The sequence below is a fragment of the Anolis sagrei genome, chromosome 7 (assembly GCF_037176765.1).
Source record: "Anolis sagrei isolate rAnoSag1 chromosome 7, rAnoSag1.mat, whole genome shotgun sequence".
In the NCBI taxonomy this organism is placed as follows: domain Eukaryota; kingdom Metazoa; phylum Chordata; class Lepidosauria; order Squamata; family Dactyloidae; genus Anolis; species Anolis sagrei.
In genome coordinates this window covers 30721061-30739214 of record NC_090027.1, presented here as the reverse complement: position 1 = coordinate 30739214, position 18154 = coordinate 30721061, and the positions used below count along the sequence as shown (strand labels likewise).

At 39.0% G+C, this 18154-nt stretch overlaps 1 protein-coding gene across 4 annotated transcripts in view; it reads right to left on the bottom strand.

Moving 5' to 3' along the window:
* Positions 1–1630: 1630 nt before the first annotated feature.
* Positions 1631–18154, bottom strand: part of LOC132782822 (opioid-binding protein/cell adhesion molecule homolog) — a 1106315-nt gene continuing 1089791 nt past the window's right edge. For all 4 annotated transcript variants that reach the window (XM_060787768.2, XM_067470764.1, XM_060787767.2 and 1 more), the window contains one exon: positions 1631–7993. In XM_060787768.2, coding sequence (XP_060643751.2) covers positions 7893–7993 — 101 coding nt within the window. In that variant the 3' untranslated portion in view covers positions 1631–7892. The remainder of the gene's footprint in view (positions 7994–18154) is intronic.

Below are 18154 nucleotides of genomic sequence, written 5' to 3'. Positions count from 1 at the left end.
ATTAGCAAATACTGGGTTCTACTTGCACATTTTGTTCCTGGTACATGCACGTCAGTGTCTAAAGTGAAAATCCTTAATGAATTGCTCTGTTGTACTGTGCGGACACTGACTATTTCACAACCCTAAAAGGCATGGGGTTATGGTACCAGGAGGATTGTCCCGTCCCCCCATTTGAACTTGCTTAGGGACTAAGGTTTCAGGCTTTGCGCTGTGTTCCACTGACATATGAATTGTGACCAGGAGTGCTAGAGAGGAGTCTTTTTCAACCATGGCTAGTGATTTGCAAAATCTCTACTAAGGCACCCAACCTCGCCGTCTTTGATGTTCAGTGACAAAAATATCACATGTATTTTGCACTGACTCGGTTGCTTTTGCTGGTCCAATTGTTATCTCTGTATTTGTATACAACACAACCTTTGCATCCATGTGGATATGTTTCTGAGCCTACTATTCAACAGGAAAGCATGGATAATAGCAAACCCTATTGCAATGAATGATTTCTGCCAGAAGTTACTAAAAAGTATCACTTGAGGACCTAGAAAATCCTTAGATGGGTATCCTCTCTAAGAATTTACTAAGTCTTCTAGGATGATGCTCTGTAGTCCATGCTCTGGTTACATCCCGTATAGACTACTGCAATGCACTCTACATGGGTTTGTCTTTGAAGACTGTTCAGAAGCTTCACATGGTCCAAAGGGCAGCAGCCAGATTGCTCGCTGGAGCAGCGTTTAAGGAGCATACAACTCCCTTGTTATGGCAGCTCCACTCGCTGCCGGTTTGCTATTGAGCACAATTCAAAGTCTGGTTTTAGCCTATAAAACCTTAACCGGCCCAGCTTACCTCTCCGAATGGCCCAGCTTACCTCTCCAAACGTACCTCTCCCTATGAACCATCTAGGAGTTTAAGATCATCTGGGGAGGCCCTCCTCTTGGTCCCACCTTCACAGGTGAAACTGGCGGGGATGAGAGGCAGGGCCTTCTCAGTTGTGGCCCTCAGCTGTGGAACCTCCTCCCTAGGGATATTAGATCAGCCTGACCTTTCTCAGAAAAGTGAAAACATGGCTTTTTGATCAAGCTTTTGGGAACCTAATACTATAGATAAACATGGAACTATGTGAAATTGAATACTGAAATGGCTTAGATGATGTTTTTGGATGACAAGGCTAATAGTGAAGGTAGTGATTTTATATGTTTTTTTAAAAAGATTTTAATGTATGTATTTTATAATTCTGTTTTAAGTGATTATTGTAATTTTTACATTGATTTAATGGCATAGAATAACTGCCAATGTTGTAAAGCCGCCTTGAGTCACCTTTGGGTTTGAGAAAGGCGGGGTAGAAATATTGTAAATAAGTAACTTCCAGAAGAAATATGCCATGTGATCATCTGAGGCCCTAGAAAATTCCTAAAGTAGGGAATTTTTAGATGAAACCACAGAACTGGTCCCATGGGTTGAGTGGTTGTGTTGTGCTATTAAATTGTCCTGAAATGTTTTGATGTAAATTGTTTTGAAGGAATTCCTGGGCAGTTTTTAAAATAAACATGGACACGATGTCAAGTGAGTTGCAGAGGAAAAGGTTTAGATGCTGAGAAATGTGGAGCCAAAGAATAAAATTGTACTTCAGATAAAATTTCCCCAAAGGTACAAATTTCTTCAAACTTTATTGATACACTGCACAATCACAACCATCTCTTATTCTTTTTGAATTAGAAAAGGTTACAACTACAATGTAACATGCACAAAATTTCAGGTAGTATATTCACCCTTTTAATACGATTATTGACAGGAAAAAAAGAAGAAAGACTTGACCTTGTTTGCTTTAAGAGATAAAAAATAAAATTTAGAAAGTATCTCTAGAAGGCTGACAAAATAAAAGGAAAAATGCTTCGAAAACTTCTGTTTGATATAACTTTTTTCTCTCTCATTAAAGCATTTGAACATTGAAAATTTATTTACTATTTTATCTTTTATTTCTTTTTTTAAAAGGATAAATTGTGTGAAAACAATGTGCACACCCATAGCTTTGACACAGCTAGAAGAATTGCACCATTGATAAGTCACAGAAGAACTTGTAAGTCTACCAAAGATAAGGACTGAAATGGACAGGTAACGGATTCATACACCCAACATGTTTCCTCACAATTGCACTTATACATTGCACAAGTAACTTGAATGATTTTTTAATAAATGCTCCCCGGTAGCTGGAAATAATAGAAATTATTCTTCTATCTTGTGTGTTTTTTTGTTTGTTTGCTTGCTTAAGTGAAAGAGTAAGTGATGAGTCTTATCGATCAACAGCTAGGGAGAGTTTCCATCTTGAAGCCCTGTGTAGCTGGAAGCCATAGCAGATGCAATTCCCTTGAATTAATGCAGACATCCAGTGTAGAAGTCATTTCTTTGTTTTGAGATGTATTAGATGAGTTGTGTTTTTTAAATAGGCTTGGTTTTGGGTTTAGTTATCCGTCTAATCTTTATATGTGGTGTCGAACAAAATCCGACTCCCTTTTTATTCTCTGCACTCCAATGCGTATATAGGGATTTCCTGTTGATTTTGGTAGATGAGGTTGACCCATGATAATTATTTGAGTACACAGAAGGAACACTTATGCATTTGATAGGGAGAACCATATGCAGGAGAACCTCTGTGCACCTATGAATACACATAATTTCTGGGTGAGGATGAAGGTTAACTCACTAAATAATATGACCAAGCCTTTTATCTGGAAGGGTTTATTATACTCTGGTCCAACTTGCATGCAGTGGCTCTAAGGTATTCAGAAAACCCCGTATTAGCTTTCTTGGAACATCATGTGTACAAAATCTGTGAAACTTTATATTGAGGATTTAATCAAGAGGCCTGTAGATCCCAAGTGCATTTTCTATTATTTTTCTCATATTTTTCTCTCTAGGTACCATGTGTTCTTTAGCACCTGGGAAATTGACTTTTAGGTGGATTTTTCTTTAAGATAGACTAGGCAGAAAATGCAGCTTTCTGTGCAGAAAATGCAGACTAAAATGCAAATAGTCTTCAAAATCCACTTCTCTTCTGTGTCATGACTGATTTTCTTTAAGAATGCCAATCACAGATATTCCATATAAAATCTAAGCATCAGAAGAATGTTTTCAATTTTTAAGAAGAACTGCTCAACACCACAATGTAATAAGGATCACTGGCCAATCACATACCATGGTTGTTCCATAGTTGTTGTCTGTTTACATAATGTTTGTGTTCACATGTAGGAAAATAGGACACGTGAATCAGTACTCCATTTCCCTTTCCTTCTGTGCAGCCCAAAATGGGAATAAGCATGGATTCAGTTTTGGTTTAGCCAATAGCCATCCCTGGCTTCCATTATACAATACATAAAAACTAAGCAATGTGATTTAAAATGATGTCTCCTTTTGGTATGCAAATTTTCACATTTCATTTTGGCATACAAGGAGATTCTGAAACCTTAAAGAGCCATGACAAGTCAATATAGACCATATTGGGTTAGATCAGTGGTTCTCAACCTGGGGTCCCCAGATGTTTTTGGCCTTCAACTCCCAGAAATCCTAACAGCTCGTAAAGTGGCTGGGATTTCTGGGAGTTGTAGGCCAAAAACATCTGGGGACTCCAGGTTGAGAACCACTGGGTTAGATGAATCAATGATATGACTTGTTACAAGGAAGCTTCCCGTGTTCCAGAAACAAAGTGCCTCACTTGTGAAATATAACCATGACCTTAACCTTAAAGGCCTCACTCAAAATAATAATAACAATAACGAACACTTGAGAAGGCCATGGCCAATTCCATTCATTTCAATGAGCCCTAGGCAACTGACATTTTGGGCTGGGGCCAATGGCTGCAATCTTGTGTGCAATATGTTTGCACATAGTCTCACTGAACTAAGTGGGCTCAGGTTATGTCATTATAGTTAGGTCCATTCATAACCAAATGGTGTAACTTACCAACTCGTATTGCTACACAACCTTCAGTCATTTCAGTGGAACCAGATGAAGCTTTTTGCAAGTTCCCACAGAAATGAATGGAGGTAGGTTCATGCTTACTGTGTTGCTCCCAAACATAGCAAAGCATCATATCGGAGAGGCAATGCATGGAATTTCCCCACCATTTAAATGAACAACATTTTTCATAAAATACATATCACTTAAATGCATCTGGAAAAGATTTGCAAACACCACACATTAGGCACTTAACGTTAACCACTATCAAGAAAACTTAGTACATGGTGTGCCACCAGCACTTCAGTGCATATTATTCTGGAAGGAATTCTCCCCATTAAATCTACAATGGAATATCTTAATGTGTTCCCCCTTTTTTTCCTTTATTTTTTAAAGCTAGGAGTTAACTCTCTTTCCTTCCATTTGATGGATAGAAAGGGGTGGATCTCCTCAGGGCTTGCTTGTTCAACTTCTAAGGCTAGGTTCCAGGGCCTGGCCTACAGAAGCATTTTACTGCTTGTGAGACGGAATTCCTTATGTTTGGCTTTCTAGAGCTGATTGTTCTGTGAAGTGTTTATATTTTAATCCTCATCAGAATTTCCCATCATGATTTTGAAGATTTTAATTTGTTTTTTGAGAGCTGAATTTGGCCAATTTGGTTTTGAGAGCCAAATTGCTTCTTCTACATACATATCAGTTTCTGAATTAAATTAAACACAGCAGAAATCCAGTGAGCAACAGACCCTTGGATTTTCACCAATAATTTCTAATTCGGTCATAAGGTTAGATCAAACCTGATGATGATCTAAGTCAAGTAGGAACATAGCTGAAGTATGTATCTTATATTTAAAATCCAGACAAACCAAATAGCAAGTGTATCTCTTCAGTATTCTTCAAGGTCAAAAGGAGAAGCCATAACCTGGAGGCATCTAGTTGGGAGCTGTTGTTTGATTTGATCCAGCAAAGCAATTCCTGAAGGAACTCAAAGCTCTTTTGCATTAAAACACACTGCTGCAAACTTCTCATAGAGACTGAATGGACACCCAAATAGCTTCATAACGTTGGATCCTTTCATGATGGAAAGCAACAAAGGGTCTTGTATCACCTTAAAGGCTAACAAATTTATTGTGGCATCAGGTTTTATTGACTGCAGTCCAGTTCATTGTCTAAGTCACTTTGAATTAAGTCTTCCCCTTTCCTTCATTGAGCTTTGTTGCCTATTGTCCCAGTATGGAAAAGGAAGTGTAGTAAAATATTGGCAGGGCAATAAAGCATTTTTGGAAAGCGTGCTCCCCACTTCTCCTCTTGCTCTCTCCCTTGCTCTTTTCCCTCTTTAAAGGGTTTTACGAACTCTTTTCTTGATATCGAAAGGAAAACATGTCACTGGGGCTAAAAAGTATGTAATGGCAAGCAAAGTCTGTACATTCAGTAATAATGTAGTTGTGGTCGATATGCTTTCTTTATTCCTCTAAAAACAAAACCCAGACCATTCCAACTTTTTTCAATATGAATATACCACCCAAATATTTAGTCTTGTATAAGTAAATATCAGACTCTGTAATCATCCATGTTTTACATGTGTGGATAATCTAAACACTTGAACAACACAACTTTTTGATCATCCACGTAGACACTTTGGGAACTGCCACCAGTCACTTGCCATCCACAAGGTCATTTAGTGTTCCCAGGCCAGAACTGATAGCAGCTCAGTACAGTGGGCATTATACTTTCTAACTGCTTTTCAGGGTACTGTTGGGCCTCTTGGTCTCGGTTATAAAAGATGGTCTTCAGGCCATACTCCTTATGGAGAACATTTCCAAAAAAGGGGAAAAGGTAGTATTGGGATCCTTTATGTATTTCTTTTCCATCTTGGTCCCACCTAGGTAACAGCCTCTACATACAATAAAAGAAGTAGCACAAATCTGATGCAGAGCTACTAAGTTTTCCCACACAACTGATCTTGACAAGAGCACATGGAAGTGTTCTAGCAATCCCATCTGTCCAACTTGTCCTGGGACATGATGTGGAGACGTACCACATAAAGCTCTCTTAAACTTAGGAGCATCAATCTGTTCATCACCCTTAACACTTGTAGCTTCTAAGGAAACTGATCTCTCCTTTCATCGTAGGAACCAGAATTCATCCCCTGCAACAATCTCCCATTTCTGTGTTGCTTGTTGATGAAAGAAGCATGTCTTCCCGTAGCTTGAATCTGGCATCATTCGGACAAAACTTTAAACAAATTGAATCCCAAAAGTGAAATAAAACATAGCTTGATGCCATTCATCTACTGTAGAAATCAATGACCAAAAGTTTTGTTGTTTTGGAGGGCTTCAATAAAAAACACCAAAGATGCAAGAAATCACATGAATCCATTTCTCTTTCCCCTTTTCCATCTGGTCCCCCACTTAATTCTGATACAATATTTGGAAATTAAGTTGGCATTAAATTCTGCTCCATCCCAAAAAGCCCTCCCCACCCCCAATACAAAACAAATGTGTCAGACTCACTACCTCCATCAGCTTCTGAGAGGATGGACTTCTAAGACTACATAGGAACAGGCTGGGTGGGGAAAGGAAAGCAAGTCAGTTGGGCTTCAACTGTAGAATAACATTGCTCTCCCCAGAGAGAAAGATGAATATCTATGTGCAGTAGAACTCTAGGACAGTGGAATAGATGGTATAATATTCCAAATAAAAACAAAATATTGTATGTGAATTATTTTTAAGGCCATGCTTAGAACTAGTTTTTTTTTCTTTACTTGGGAATGAGATGGGCTCAGGCTTTCTTGGGGTAACAATAAGATGGAGAGATACTGAATGTTGGGTCTTTGATCCCATTCACTTCTCAGTGTTCTTTTTTTGTTTATATCTGTGCCATAAGTTTTTACTAGTTACTACATATGTGTCTCCCCTTTCTTGAATCTGTAGCAGACTGAAAACCTGAAGTGGAACGTTGAAATAATAATGGATTGAATGATGAGGAATTAAAAAGTTGTCTAGATGGAGGTGGGACTCAATAGCTGTGATTATGGTGATGGATGAGTGAAAGAATAGATGAAGGATGAGAGAAGAGAGATTTGGTTTGGAGAAAAAAATGCCTTTGCTAGATAATTACAATGATGTATGGATAAATATGCCTAATAATTGATGGAAAAGGCAGACAGGTGAATGGGCGGAATGAGGGCATGATTATTCTGAAAAATGGGAGATGCATAGCCAGCATCTGTGGTAGAAGGAAAAAGTGTGTGCCCTGGCCTTTCTTGCCACCCCTCTCAGTGCTTTGCAAACTCACAAGCTGTGACTAAATGTGCGACCTGGTCCAACATCATGCTTACGATCTAACACATATGCTGGGGAGGAGGCAGAGGACTGTGCTGATGGCCAGGCTACAAATTTATTAAGACAACCACCCAGGTGGAAGCAAGGTGATACCAGAGCATAATCAGACACTTGGAGAAACATGAACAGGTATGTACAGTGTTACAAATAGAAAGAACAATCCTTTTGCTCAAGAGACACCAGCGATAGGAGGACACCTTTCCCCTTTTACTTGCTTTTGATTTCTTGTTGTGCATTGTCTCCTGGACTAAGAAGCATCCTCCTCCTGGGGCATTTGGGTGGGCTCATTTCAGAAACTCTTGACAGTAGAAAGGAGAGGTTGACATTTATAAATAGGGTATTTTTGAGGTACGGGGTCAAGGAAGGAAATTAAAACTGATTCTGCTTTGGGAGATGCCCATGATTGACCAGTCCCTAATGGGTGGTTGACTTGTAACCCAGTTGCCCTCCCCCTCCCCTTGCCCTCCCGGCAGTAGATTCAAGCTGCAGACTGTTTGTTTGTTTGTTTGCTTGTTTGCCCCCTCCCCTCCCCAGCAGTATGGATGGTTAAAAGTCTGTGGTGTGGGAGAAGCCAGGCGTCATCTGCAAGGACCCTCACTTTTCTTATCAAAACTTGAGGAGGAAATAAAGAAAGAGTGCGCCTGATAGCCAGAGGCAAGCCATCGCTCTGGAAGCTGCATTGTTGCCATCGTGTACTGCTCCTGGGCCTGGATGAAACAATAACAAAAGAAAAGAAAAATAGGGAATACGTGGTTATTACTGTCATAAACACTGTCATTATCACTTGTAAAACTAGTGAGCAGAATCCTGTACCAGTACAGTAGAGTCTTGCTTATCCAATATAAAAATGGGCCAGCAGAACATTGGATAAGAGAAAATGTTGGATAATAAGGAGGGATGAAGGAAAAGTCTATTAAATGTCAAATTGCGTTATGATTTTGCAAATTATTCACCAAAACATTTTACAATAAATTGACAGAAAAATCAGTTCAATACACAGTAACATTATGTAGTAATTACTGTATTTACAAATTTAGCACCAAAATATTGCAATCTATTGAAACAGCCATGGATCCGGGTGGGAGGCAGACTGCGTTGGATAATAATGAATGCTGGATGAGTGAAAGTTGGAGAAGTGAGACTCTACTGTACTTCATTATGTAATTTCTCCTGGCCCAAGCGTTCCAAAATCTAATAGAAACATCCTTCAACCATGATCATTGGCAGAATAGCCATCTTGCTCCCCATACAGCTGACAACCAATATGTAGTCTAGACGAATGAGAATTGATCATGGCAAAAAAATCAAAATTGTGACTTATATACTGATTGTGAATACAAAACAGTAACCTAAACATACTATCTTGGATTCATGATCACTGCTTGTAATTCTGCATGGGGAGAAGGAGGTCCATTCTGTGAATGATCAGAACAAGAGGTTGGTAGGGTCAGTCCAGGAGAAGTTACTTAGCTCCCCGACTATGGAATACATTGCCAGGTGAGATTAGGCAAGCCCCCACTTTAGAAAGTTTTAAGAAGAACCTCAAAACCTGGCTCTTCTGCTGCGCTTTTGGAGGTTAACCATATAATCTCATACTGCTATTAACCCTCAATATCTGTCTTTAGTGGACATCTCCTCCCCCTCTGTATGAAGGTCCTTTTCAACCCCATTCTGGAAGACTTTCTTCCTCACAAATAATCTGCTCCATTGCTGTCTCACCACGTGCTTTTTATTCTTAGTATTTTATTCTGTACATGCGGCCCACTCACTGTTCTGTGTTATGAATTATTTTATTGTAATTTTATATTGTTTGCTGTATTTTTATGGTTTATGTTTTATGTAATTTATTATGTTGTTGCTTGTGCTTTGATTTCATTTATTGTATTGCATTGTTGGGTTTGGCCTCATGTAAGCCGTCCCGAGTCCCCATCGGGGAGATGGTGGCGGAGTACAAATAAAGATTATTATTATTATTAGTTAAGTAAAAGCTGACAAGCATCTGACCCAACATTTCTAGTAGTACAACTACTACAGCTATTATTACTAAGTTTATGGATAAACAATCTACTCCTTTTTAGTGGGTTGTTGTAGGTTTTTTCGGGCTATATGGCCATGTTCTAGAGGCATTTTCTCCTGACGTTTTGCCTGCATCTATGGCAAGCATCCTCAGAGGTAGTGAGGTCTGTTGGAACTAGGAAAAAGGTTTATATATCTCTGGAATGACCAGGGTGGGACAAAGGACTTTTGTCTGCTGGAGCTAGGTGTGAATGTTTCAACTGACCACCTTGATTAGCATTTGACTGCCTGGCAGTGCCTGGAGCAATCTTTTGTTGAGAGGTGATTAGATGTTCTTTTTAACAGAATGTTAAGGAAGAGGACATGAAATAAGTTTTTAGTGGGATGGGGTGTCAGCTTTGAAGAGATACGTCTTTGGTGACATGGCTCTGGGGGCAGTGGTGGTCCTTAGCTAGTGTCAAGTAAACATCTTTCCTCCTTTATGTCTCTCACATAAACTCTCCCCTCCCATATTGCACATATAACACAAAGCTGGGGGGGGGGGCAGATAAAAGTCTTTATTTGCATATTTTTACAGACCCTTTTACATTTTAAAGGAGACATTTGGAAGATTCAGAACAAGCTACTTAAATTGCACTGCCCCCAAGCTATCCTCTCACTTCCAACCCCCACAGCAACTGCTAGCAACTAAAGAAGATGGTAAAACCCTTGTGCTGTTTAATTCATTAATTTGCAATTTTACAGCAATGCTGATTGACTGGAGTCCTAGAAATAGAACACATCTGTGCTGAACTCCTCCCATCTGGAACCCTTTATGTAGTAATTGCTCTTAAATGTTTTACACTCTTGGAGTTTTGTTCTCTGGTGTGGGTCTTTTTTCCACCACTGCCGTCCCCCTAGTCTTGCCTTTCCCTTCCCTCCTGGCTATTTCAGTACATGCAAAGAGCTGCTTTCCCTTGTTATTTAACTAGCTGAATGTCACTAGTCTAATTAAAAATTGATAATGACTGCAACACATGGGCAGACTGCAAACAGTGACAAATACTGTGTAGGCCCTGATAACTATATTGCTTTAAAAATACAGTAATGGGGCTTTGATTTGTATTGTTTCCTTTTTAAAAGCTGGATTTGTAATAGACAGATCATGAACAAATAATTATTGTCCCCCTCACTTTATTTGGTCTGAACCTATTAAAAACAACATGACAAAGTCTGACATTCCTATGTAGAGAATGCTAGGCTCATATGGCAAGTGGGGTGGAGGGGAGATACGGGGCTATCCTCCTATGTTCCCCGAGAGGGCACTGCTGCAGTCACTCTGTGTAGGGCTGCAACCAGTGCCCACATGGTATAATGGGGCAGAAGGTAGGGTCACCATTCATGAGAAGCTATGTGGGCCCTCAATACAGAACCAATAAATCTATTTTGTTAGTTATCCTTGCAAGGTCTATGTAAACCTTGTGTCCTTCTGCTAGTTTGTAAGAATGTAAGGGATTATGTTCCATTAACCCAAATGGGTAGAGAAACCAAAGAGGGCATTCCAAGAGCATGCCTCCGGAAAATCCTGCAAATCTCTTGGGAAGACAGGCGGACAAACATCAGCATGCTGGAAGAAGCAAAGACCACCAGCATTGAAGCGATGGTCCTCCGCCATCAACTCCACTGGACCGGCCACGATGCCTGACCACCATCTCCCAAAGCAGTCGCTCTACTCCGAACTCAAGAACGGAAAACGGAATGTTGGAGGACAGGAAAAGAGATTTAAAGATGGGCTCAAAGCCAACCTTAAAAACTCTGGCATAGACACTGAGAACTGGGAAGCCCTGGCCCTTGACCGTTCCAGCTGGAGGTCAGCTGTGACCAGCAGTGCTGCAGAATTTGAAGAGGCATGAATGGAGGGCGAAAGGGAGAAATGTGCCAAGAGGAAGGCGCGTCAAGCCAACCCCAACCGAGACCACCTTCCACCTGGAAACCAATGCCCTCACTGCGGATGAAGATGCAGAGCAAGAATAGGGCTCCACAGACAGCCACATACGGACCCACAAGAATACTGGAAGACAATCCTCCTCGGAAAATGAGGGATCGCCTAAGTAAGTAAGTAAAAGTAAGTTCCATTTACCCAAATGGGTAGAGAAACCAAAGAGAGCATTCCAAGAGCATGTCCAAAAAGTATCTAAGTAATCGACTCCAATAATTTTGTTTTGGGAAAGGGTCTCAATTTTTAAAATTGTTTAAAAACTTCAGTCCAAACATATAATATTCAGTGCACTCTGCCCTCCCCTTTTGGATCAATTCAACCCAATATACAGCAATATTATTACAGAAGGAAGTGCCCCCTACACCTTCTAGTCCTCCTTACTCTAACTGTAGTATCTTGCATCCATTATTATTTGAAATATTTACCCATTTTTATAACATGGGTTGGAATTATGCTATTTTCCAAAAGTTGTTCGTCTGTGAGTCCCGGTAGTCCCTGACACCATAGTTCAGTGGTTCTCAACCTGTGGGTCCTCAGATGTTTTGGTCTTCAACTCATGCAGTTGATTGGTTGCAGGTGTCTAATCTTCTCAAAACCCTTTTAATTTAGCTGTCACTTAAGAAAATAAATTCCAACTTTTTTATGGCTTTCCCATTTTCAAGGGCATCTTTCTAGAGTAGTGGTTTTCAACCTGTGGGTCCCCAGATGTTTTGGCCTGCAAATCCCAGATATCCTAACAGCTGGTAAACTGGCTGGGATTTCTGGAAGTTGTAGGACAAAACACCTGGGGACCCGCAGGTTGAGAACCACTGCCATAGACAGTGGTAAAGAATCCAAAAACACTTGAAGAACTATGATTCCCACCCCTGTTTTATGTACTGTTTAGTAACCAGAAAATATAGAGCAAAAATTAAAATTAGACCAATTAATTGAAACACAGAGTATATTTTTTTTAGTAAGAAGTATTGTTGAAATCCTATATCATCGATGTGGTTACCAATAAGCATTGGCATCTTGTCTCTCAAGTATCTCCACAAACCTACCTTAACAACCATCAGCCAATTGAGTGATGGAGGTCTACTAAACAGATTGATGTTTTCTATCCTTCTCATAGGTCCTGCTTCTGATCATCACACTAGAGACCATTGATTGGAGGAATATTGAACCTGACGCTGATTGCCATTGTGCAATGTGGCTGCTGGGTTCTAAGGTATGTTGGGACAGGGCATTTACTATACTAGCAATAATACCATGATCATAAATATAGAACATGGTTGAGTATGAAACAATTATAATTATGGTTCCGTAACTAGGTTACTGCTCCTGAGTGGCAGTGTAGGATGTGAGGATATGACACTAACCATATGACAAAAGATGGTCTGATATTATCCCATTTGCTATTTACTAAGCCAGACTTATATATATATATATATATATATATATATATATATTAGGGCTGGGCGGTTTCGTTTCATTAATTCGTAATTCGTTAATAATTCGTTAATTTTTTCAATTACAAAACGATAACGAACCATTCTGGAGCAATTATTAAAAAAAACGAATTTTCAAAAACGTTCGGTAAATGCTTCGTATTCCGAAATTGTATTCGTTTCGTTATTGTTTTGAGGTCATTTCGTTATTATTTCCGCATGTCTGGGCCAGTTTTATGGTTTAATTAGTGGAAAAAAAATATAATATCACACCAACAGTCAACAACAGAGGGAGAGGGAAGCTTCCGAAGGTTTTGGAGGTTTTTTAGCGTATTTCGCGGTCGCGTCTGCCATTAACGAATCGATTCGTTATTGTTTCAGAAATTGATTCGTTAATTTTTTACCATTTACGAAATTTCGTAAATATCGAACTTTTTAAAAGGAAAATTTTGTAATTATTTTAAATATCGAAACAAAAAAAAAACCCCAAATACAAATCGATTTTAGAAACAAATTTTTCCGTTGTTACCCAGGCCTAATATATATATATATATATATATATATATATATATATATATATTGCAGTTGTTGGAAAATCTTTTACTGTCAGAGGTAAATATTTATCAAAATCCTCCACCCGTTGTCCATTTCACTACCGAAAGGTAAGATGGAGATATCTGGGAGATTATTTTCACTCAACCATAGCATTTCTGCACATAAATTCTTCACACTGGGATATATCTTTCCCTCTGCTTTGTTCCAAAACTAGCATTCCTTGACAGTTTCTACTGTAGTTTTCGAATGAAATGCTGACAATATAGTGATACACAAAAATACAAACCACGGTATAAAGAACAGCGGTAAAAAAACAGCATATACATTCACAACCAGTTGACTGAAGGCCTCATGCAAACCCATGGTTATGAGGCACAGAGAAGAGCAGAATGACAGAGGACAAGGGGAACCCAAACAAAGCAAAAGACAAAATGAGGGAGCTGTGGTAGAGAGGAAACAAAATGAAAATTAAACAGGTGCCATGCAGAATCAAGCCCATGAAGAAGGCATCTAAATCTGTTTGGGATTCTGTAACAAACATCTGCGGACATGCAGGGAGCAAAGAGTGTGATTACTCAGCAGGAACCGTTGTATTTTCTTTTCTTTTCCATTTTGGTTAGTAGAGAAGTCTCGGAATGGCTCAACACAGAGCCTTTGTTCCAATGCCACCTTCCGCAAGCCGGAAGGCAAACCTGCTAAAGGATTTGATTAGTCTGTGACAATCTGAGTGAAATCTAACAGAGTCCCCAGTGAAGGGTGAACTTGATAACTGGCTGGTGTGTCAAGCACATAGCTCTTCTTGGCAGCAGCTGACCTTGACTCTTGCTTGCACAAGAGCTGAAAATCCTAGAAATTCAAGTAACTTATTTCCTTTAAAAATAAAAATTGGTGAGCTCCTTGCATCTAGTAGGGCTTGGGTTTAGAGGCTTTGGGTTGTTGTTGAATTTTTTTTTTAGGTACAGCTTTTTGTGGGTGCAATACAGATATATTGGAGGATTCGCATTAATTGGGATGGTCCCATCACTTGCTCAATGTAGACATCTTGAAACTTATCTATGATCGTAGAGAGTAGGCGACTTTATAGAAGACAGCCTTCCATCTTAGGTGCTTCCAGGTGACATACTTCCACGTGTACGTTTCTCCTTCTCCAAGGATATCTAGTCTATGTTCCACTGAAAGGAAATAACCATGGGATTGGGAGCTCCAATATTTTCCTACAACAGTTAAGACTTTGATAGTTGACTGGACAGCAGCTACACAGACCACTTTTGTGCATTATGGCAGAAGGATATTGTATTCCTTCTCAAATGGCAGCACTGACTTCTTTGCCTCTATGGAATCTAAATAAACATTTGCATGGGCTGTACTAAGGATGCAAGAATATTCACAACATTCAGAAAATGGTTTAGGAACACATTTCTCAAGCTTTGAGAAACTATGACAAGAAGAACCTGCAACTGATGAGAATCTTTTCAGTTTGAGACTGACGCTGCAGAAAATTCACATAGTTGTATTTTGCAGAGAAACAGAATTTTCTGACCAAAATGCAAAGCATTATTTTCTGTCCAGAAAATGTTATAATTGTGGAGTTTTTCTACATTTTCTGTTTCTAAAGATTATTTTATAAGCAGGAAGACATTATTACACTGGAAAGAAATTATGCAAATTACTCACTGCCTTCTTCAACAAGACATTTTGTGAATAATTATATTCCTATTTTGTAAATGAATGTGTGATTGTTGAGAAGGGATTCATAAATTTCCTTTGTGATTTTTGGGAGGAGATATAAATAACCATCTTAAATTAAATGTGTCTTAAAATATCACTTATGAGCAAGGAGAAGAAAGAGCCGTTGCCTTTGTTACCAAATGTGGTCTCCCCAAAGCTTGCCAGTTGGTGACTATAGGAAACAGACTGTTGACCAAAATAATAATAAAGCCTCTCTTGATCCATCAAAAATCTATTTTTAAAATCTGAAGCCAAGGTCTTGGTCATATCTTTTTTGAGTTATGCATTTAAGTTGTAATGATCATAGGAGTTCATTGAGTTCCCTGCATGGGATTCATATACACTTGAAATCTGTTATTATACAACACTGGTCCATCTTATTTGGATTTTTAAATTCATTTGTATAGGAAGTGTGCTAGCAATTAGATCAGCATGTTCTGGTCAGGACTGTCTTATATATAATGTAAAAACTTTTTAATGTTTATGCCGGATAAAGAATCATTTATTATAGAATTAAAAGAAAAATCTGCTAAAAGAGCTGCTGGAAGGTACTGGTTTTAAGATGCTGACTTTTCTGTGGTGGCCCCTCGGCTTTGAAACACCCTCCCCATAGAGGTACGATCAGCCTCCTCGCTGATGGTGTTTCGGAAGAGATTGAAGACATGGATGTTTAAACAAGCATTCGGTTAATCCGTTGCAACGAATTTTGATGACTAAAGGATTGGTAATCACGGACGACGAATTTTGGATTGCGATTCCAGTTACGAGATGCATGGGATTATTATTGGTGGCCCAATAATTTGTATTGTATATGTGTTTTATGCTTTTAAACTGAATACTGTTTTTTAAGTGTTGTAAACCGCAATGAGTCGCCGACTTAGGCTGAGATATTAGCGGTATACAAGCGCATAAATAAATAAATAAATAAATAAGGTCTTAGTGGTATGGAGGATGAGACCTGCTGACAAGATTTTCTTAGAGCCAGTCAGACAAAGCTTTATAGAGATGTGGTGGTGAACCCTGTAAGACAGTAAACTCATGGTTTGATTTTCTGTCAATGGACTTTATTCAGGAAGAGGTTTGTTAACATGACCAACATACAGAGGGAAAGAGAAAAGCGGTGAACAACTCATGCCTAGAGAAAGATAAAGAAAGATGACAATGACTGATGAAGATTGGCAAATCTGTTGAGATGAACAAAATAGCTAGAAAAGAAATATGTGTCCAACTACAAGCAAAGTTGGGACTTTCTAACTCACTAGTCGTTATAATGAGGGGACCATTTGTTTATTTTTAGCTTTGCGAATTAGTAAAATGTGACTAATATTGGAAGTTTAGAATTTAGAATTTGTTTTTGGATTTTAGGAATGGTCTCATTAGAAATAGATGTGGCTCTCTGGCAGTAGGCTACACATAGGTCTTTTCGTGTGGGTGGACTACGACTCCCATCATCCAGGGTCCATCCCCATTCCCCAGCCCAAATCCACCAGCATGTAAAATTGGTCATGGGTGGCAGGGTATGTGTGCCATGTTTGGTCCAGATCCATTGTTGGAAGAATTCACAAATCTCCCTGGATGTGGGAGCCATCTTGGAAAACATACATATTTTTCGCTTTTTAGATTGATACAGTATATAGATATAGATATACCCAAGGTCATGTCAACATTTCTTCGGCCTAAAGGAAGTGCAAGTGAAAAAGTTTAAGAAGCTCTCCTCTAGCCAAGATAGCCACTACATAGGAGAATATTGGGGGGGGGGGGGCAGGGTGTTGTAATTTTCCAAGCTGTGAGGTGACACCTAGGCAGCAAATGTAAACTATTACTGAAAAATCGTGAGATATTGATTATCTTTGCATTTTCCCTGCTAATATGGAAAGAGAGGGAATCTGTGGAATTTTCTGTCTCTTGTCTTCAGAAACTGTGCAGCTTATTTAGTCTAGGAAACTGTCCTATTTAACAGCATTTCAGCATTCCAAGAATTAAACTAAAGTACTTTTTTTAAAAAGTTGAAAAACAATTAACAATAGAATTGTTGTGCATTAAAGAGCATGGCACTTTGATGTGCATCAAAACATTGTGTCTTGCCCACATTGGTCCTGGTCATTCTTGCTGATGTCCCATTATGCATCTTCACAATTCCTTAGTGCTCCTGTTATGTGTGTGTGTGTGTGTGTGTATGTGTGTATGTGTATGTCTCTCTCTCTCTCTCTCTCTCTATATATATATATATATATATATGCCATCCCCTGCCATGTATTGCTGTTGCCCAGGCTGTGTATATGTGTTTTACGTGTGTATATATTTGTGTATATGTGTTTGCGTGGTGGGGGGGGGGGGGGGTGGGTGGGTTGCGCATTTGTTGTAATGTATTTTTTTTGGCTTTTTAAGTCTCTTCTGTTGTGTTTTTAGTGTTTTTGTGATATGTGTATTGTGTCCAAATTTGGTGTCATTTTGTCCAGTGGTTTTTGAGTTATGTTAATCCCACAAACAAACATTACATTTTTATTTATATAGATCTGTCTATCTATCTGTCTATCTATCTATCTCACCAGCATGATTCTGACTATGGTTTTTCAAAGTCTTAGATCCAAGTCATGTAGGGTTTAGGTGTCTTAGCCAGAACTTTACATTCTGACAGCCACTGAAATTGTTTCAGTAAGTGAGTATGGAGGTATAAGTTATGCTTATGAGAAATTTAAGGTGAGCTTCTAAGATACAATGCCAGGTAGCAATAAAATAAATTCCAAGAAATACATTGACAGAAACATAGAAAAAGCCACATCTGGCCCCTTCAGTAGCCCTATCTGATATTTCAGAAGCTATTCTGTAGCTTGAAACCATACAGAATGATGGCCAAATATTTGTATGTGTTATACTGTGCTGCATAATGAGAAATTTGATTTTTTCATGTTTATTTTCCATCTAAACAAAGCAACAGAAAATGTCTCTCCTCTGCCTACATTGAAAGGATGAAGGTTACCACGGATCAGTGATTCTAATCTTTCCAAAACAAACCTGCCAATAGAATATTTCCCATTGCAATTTGAATCCCTCAGTTCTCTCCAGAACTGAGCCAAAATTTACCTCAAATACACGTTCTTGGCTAATTTCACAGCGTTCTTTTCCCTTTGCCACTTCTTACCCTAAAAAAGAATGCCTTT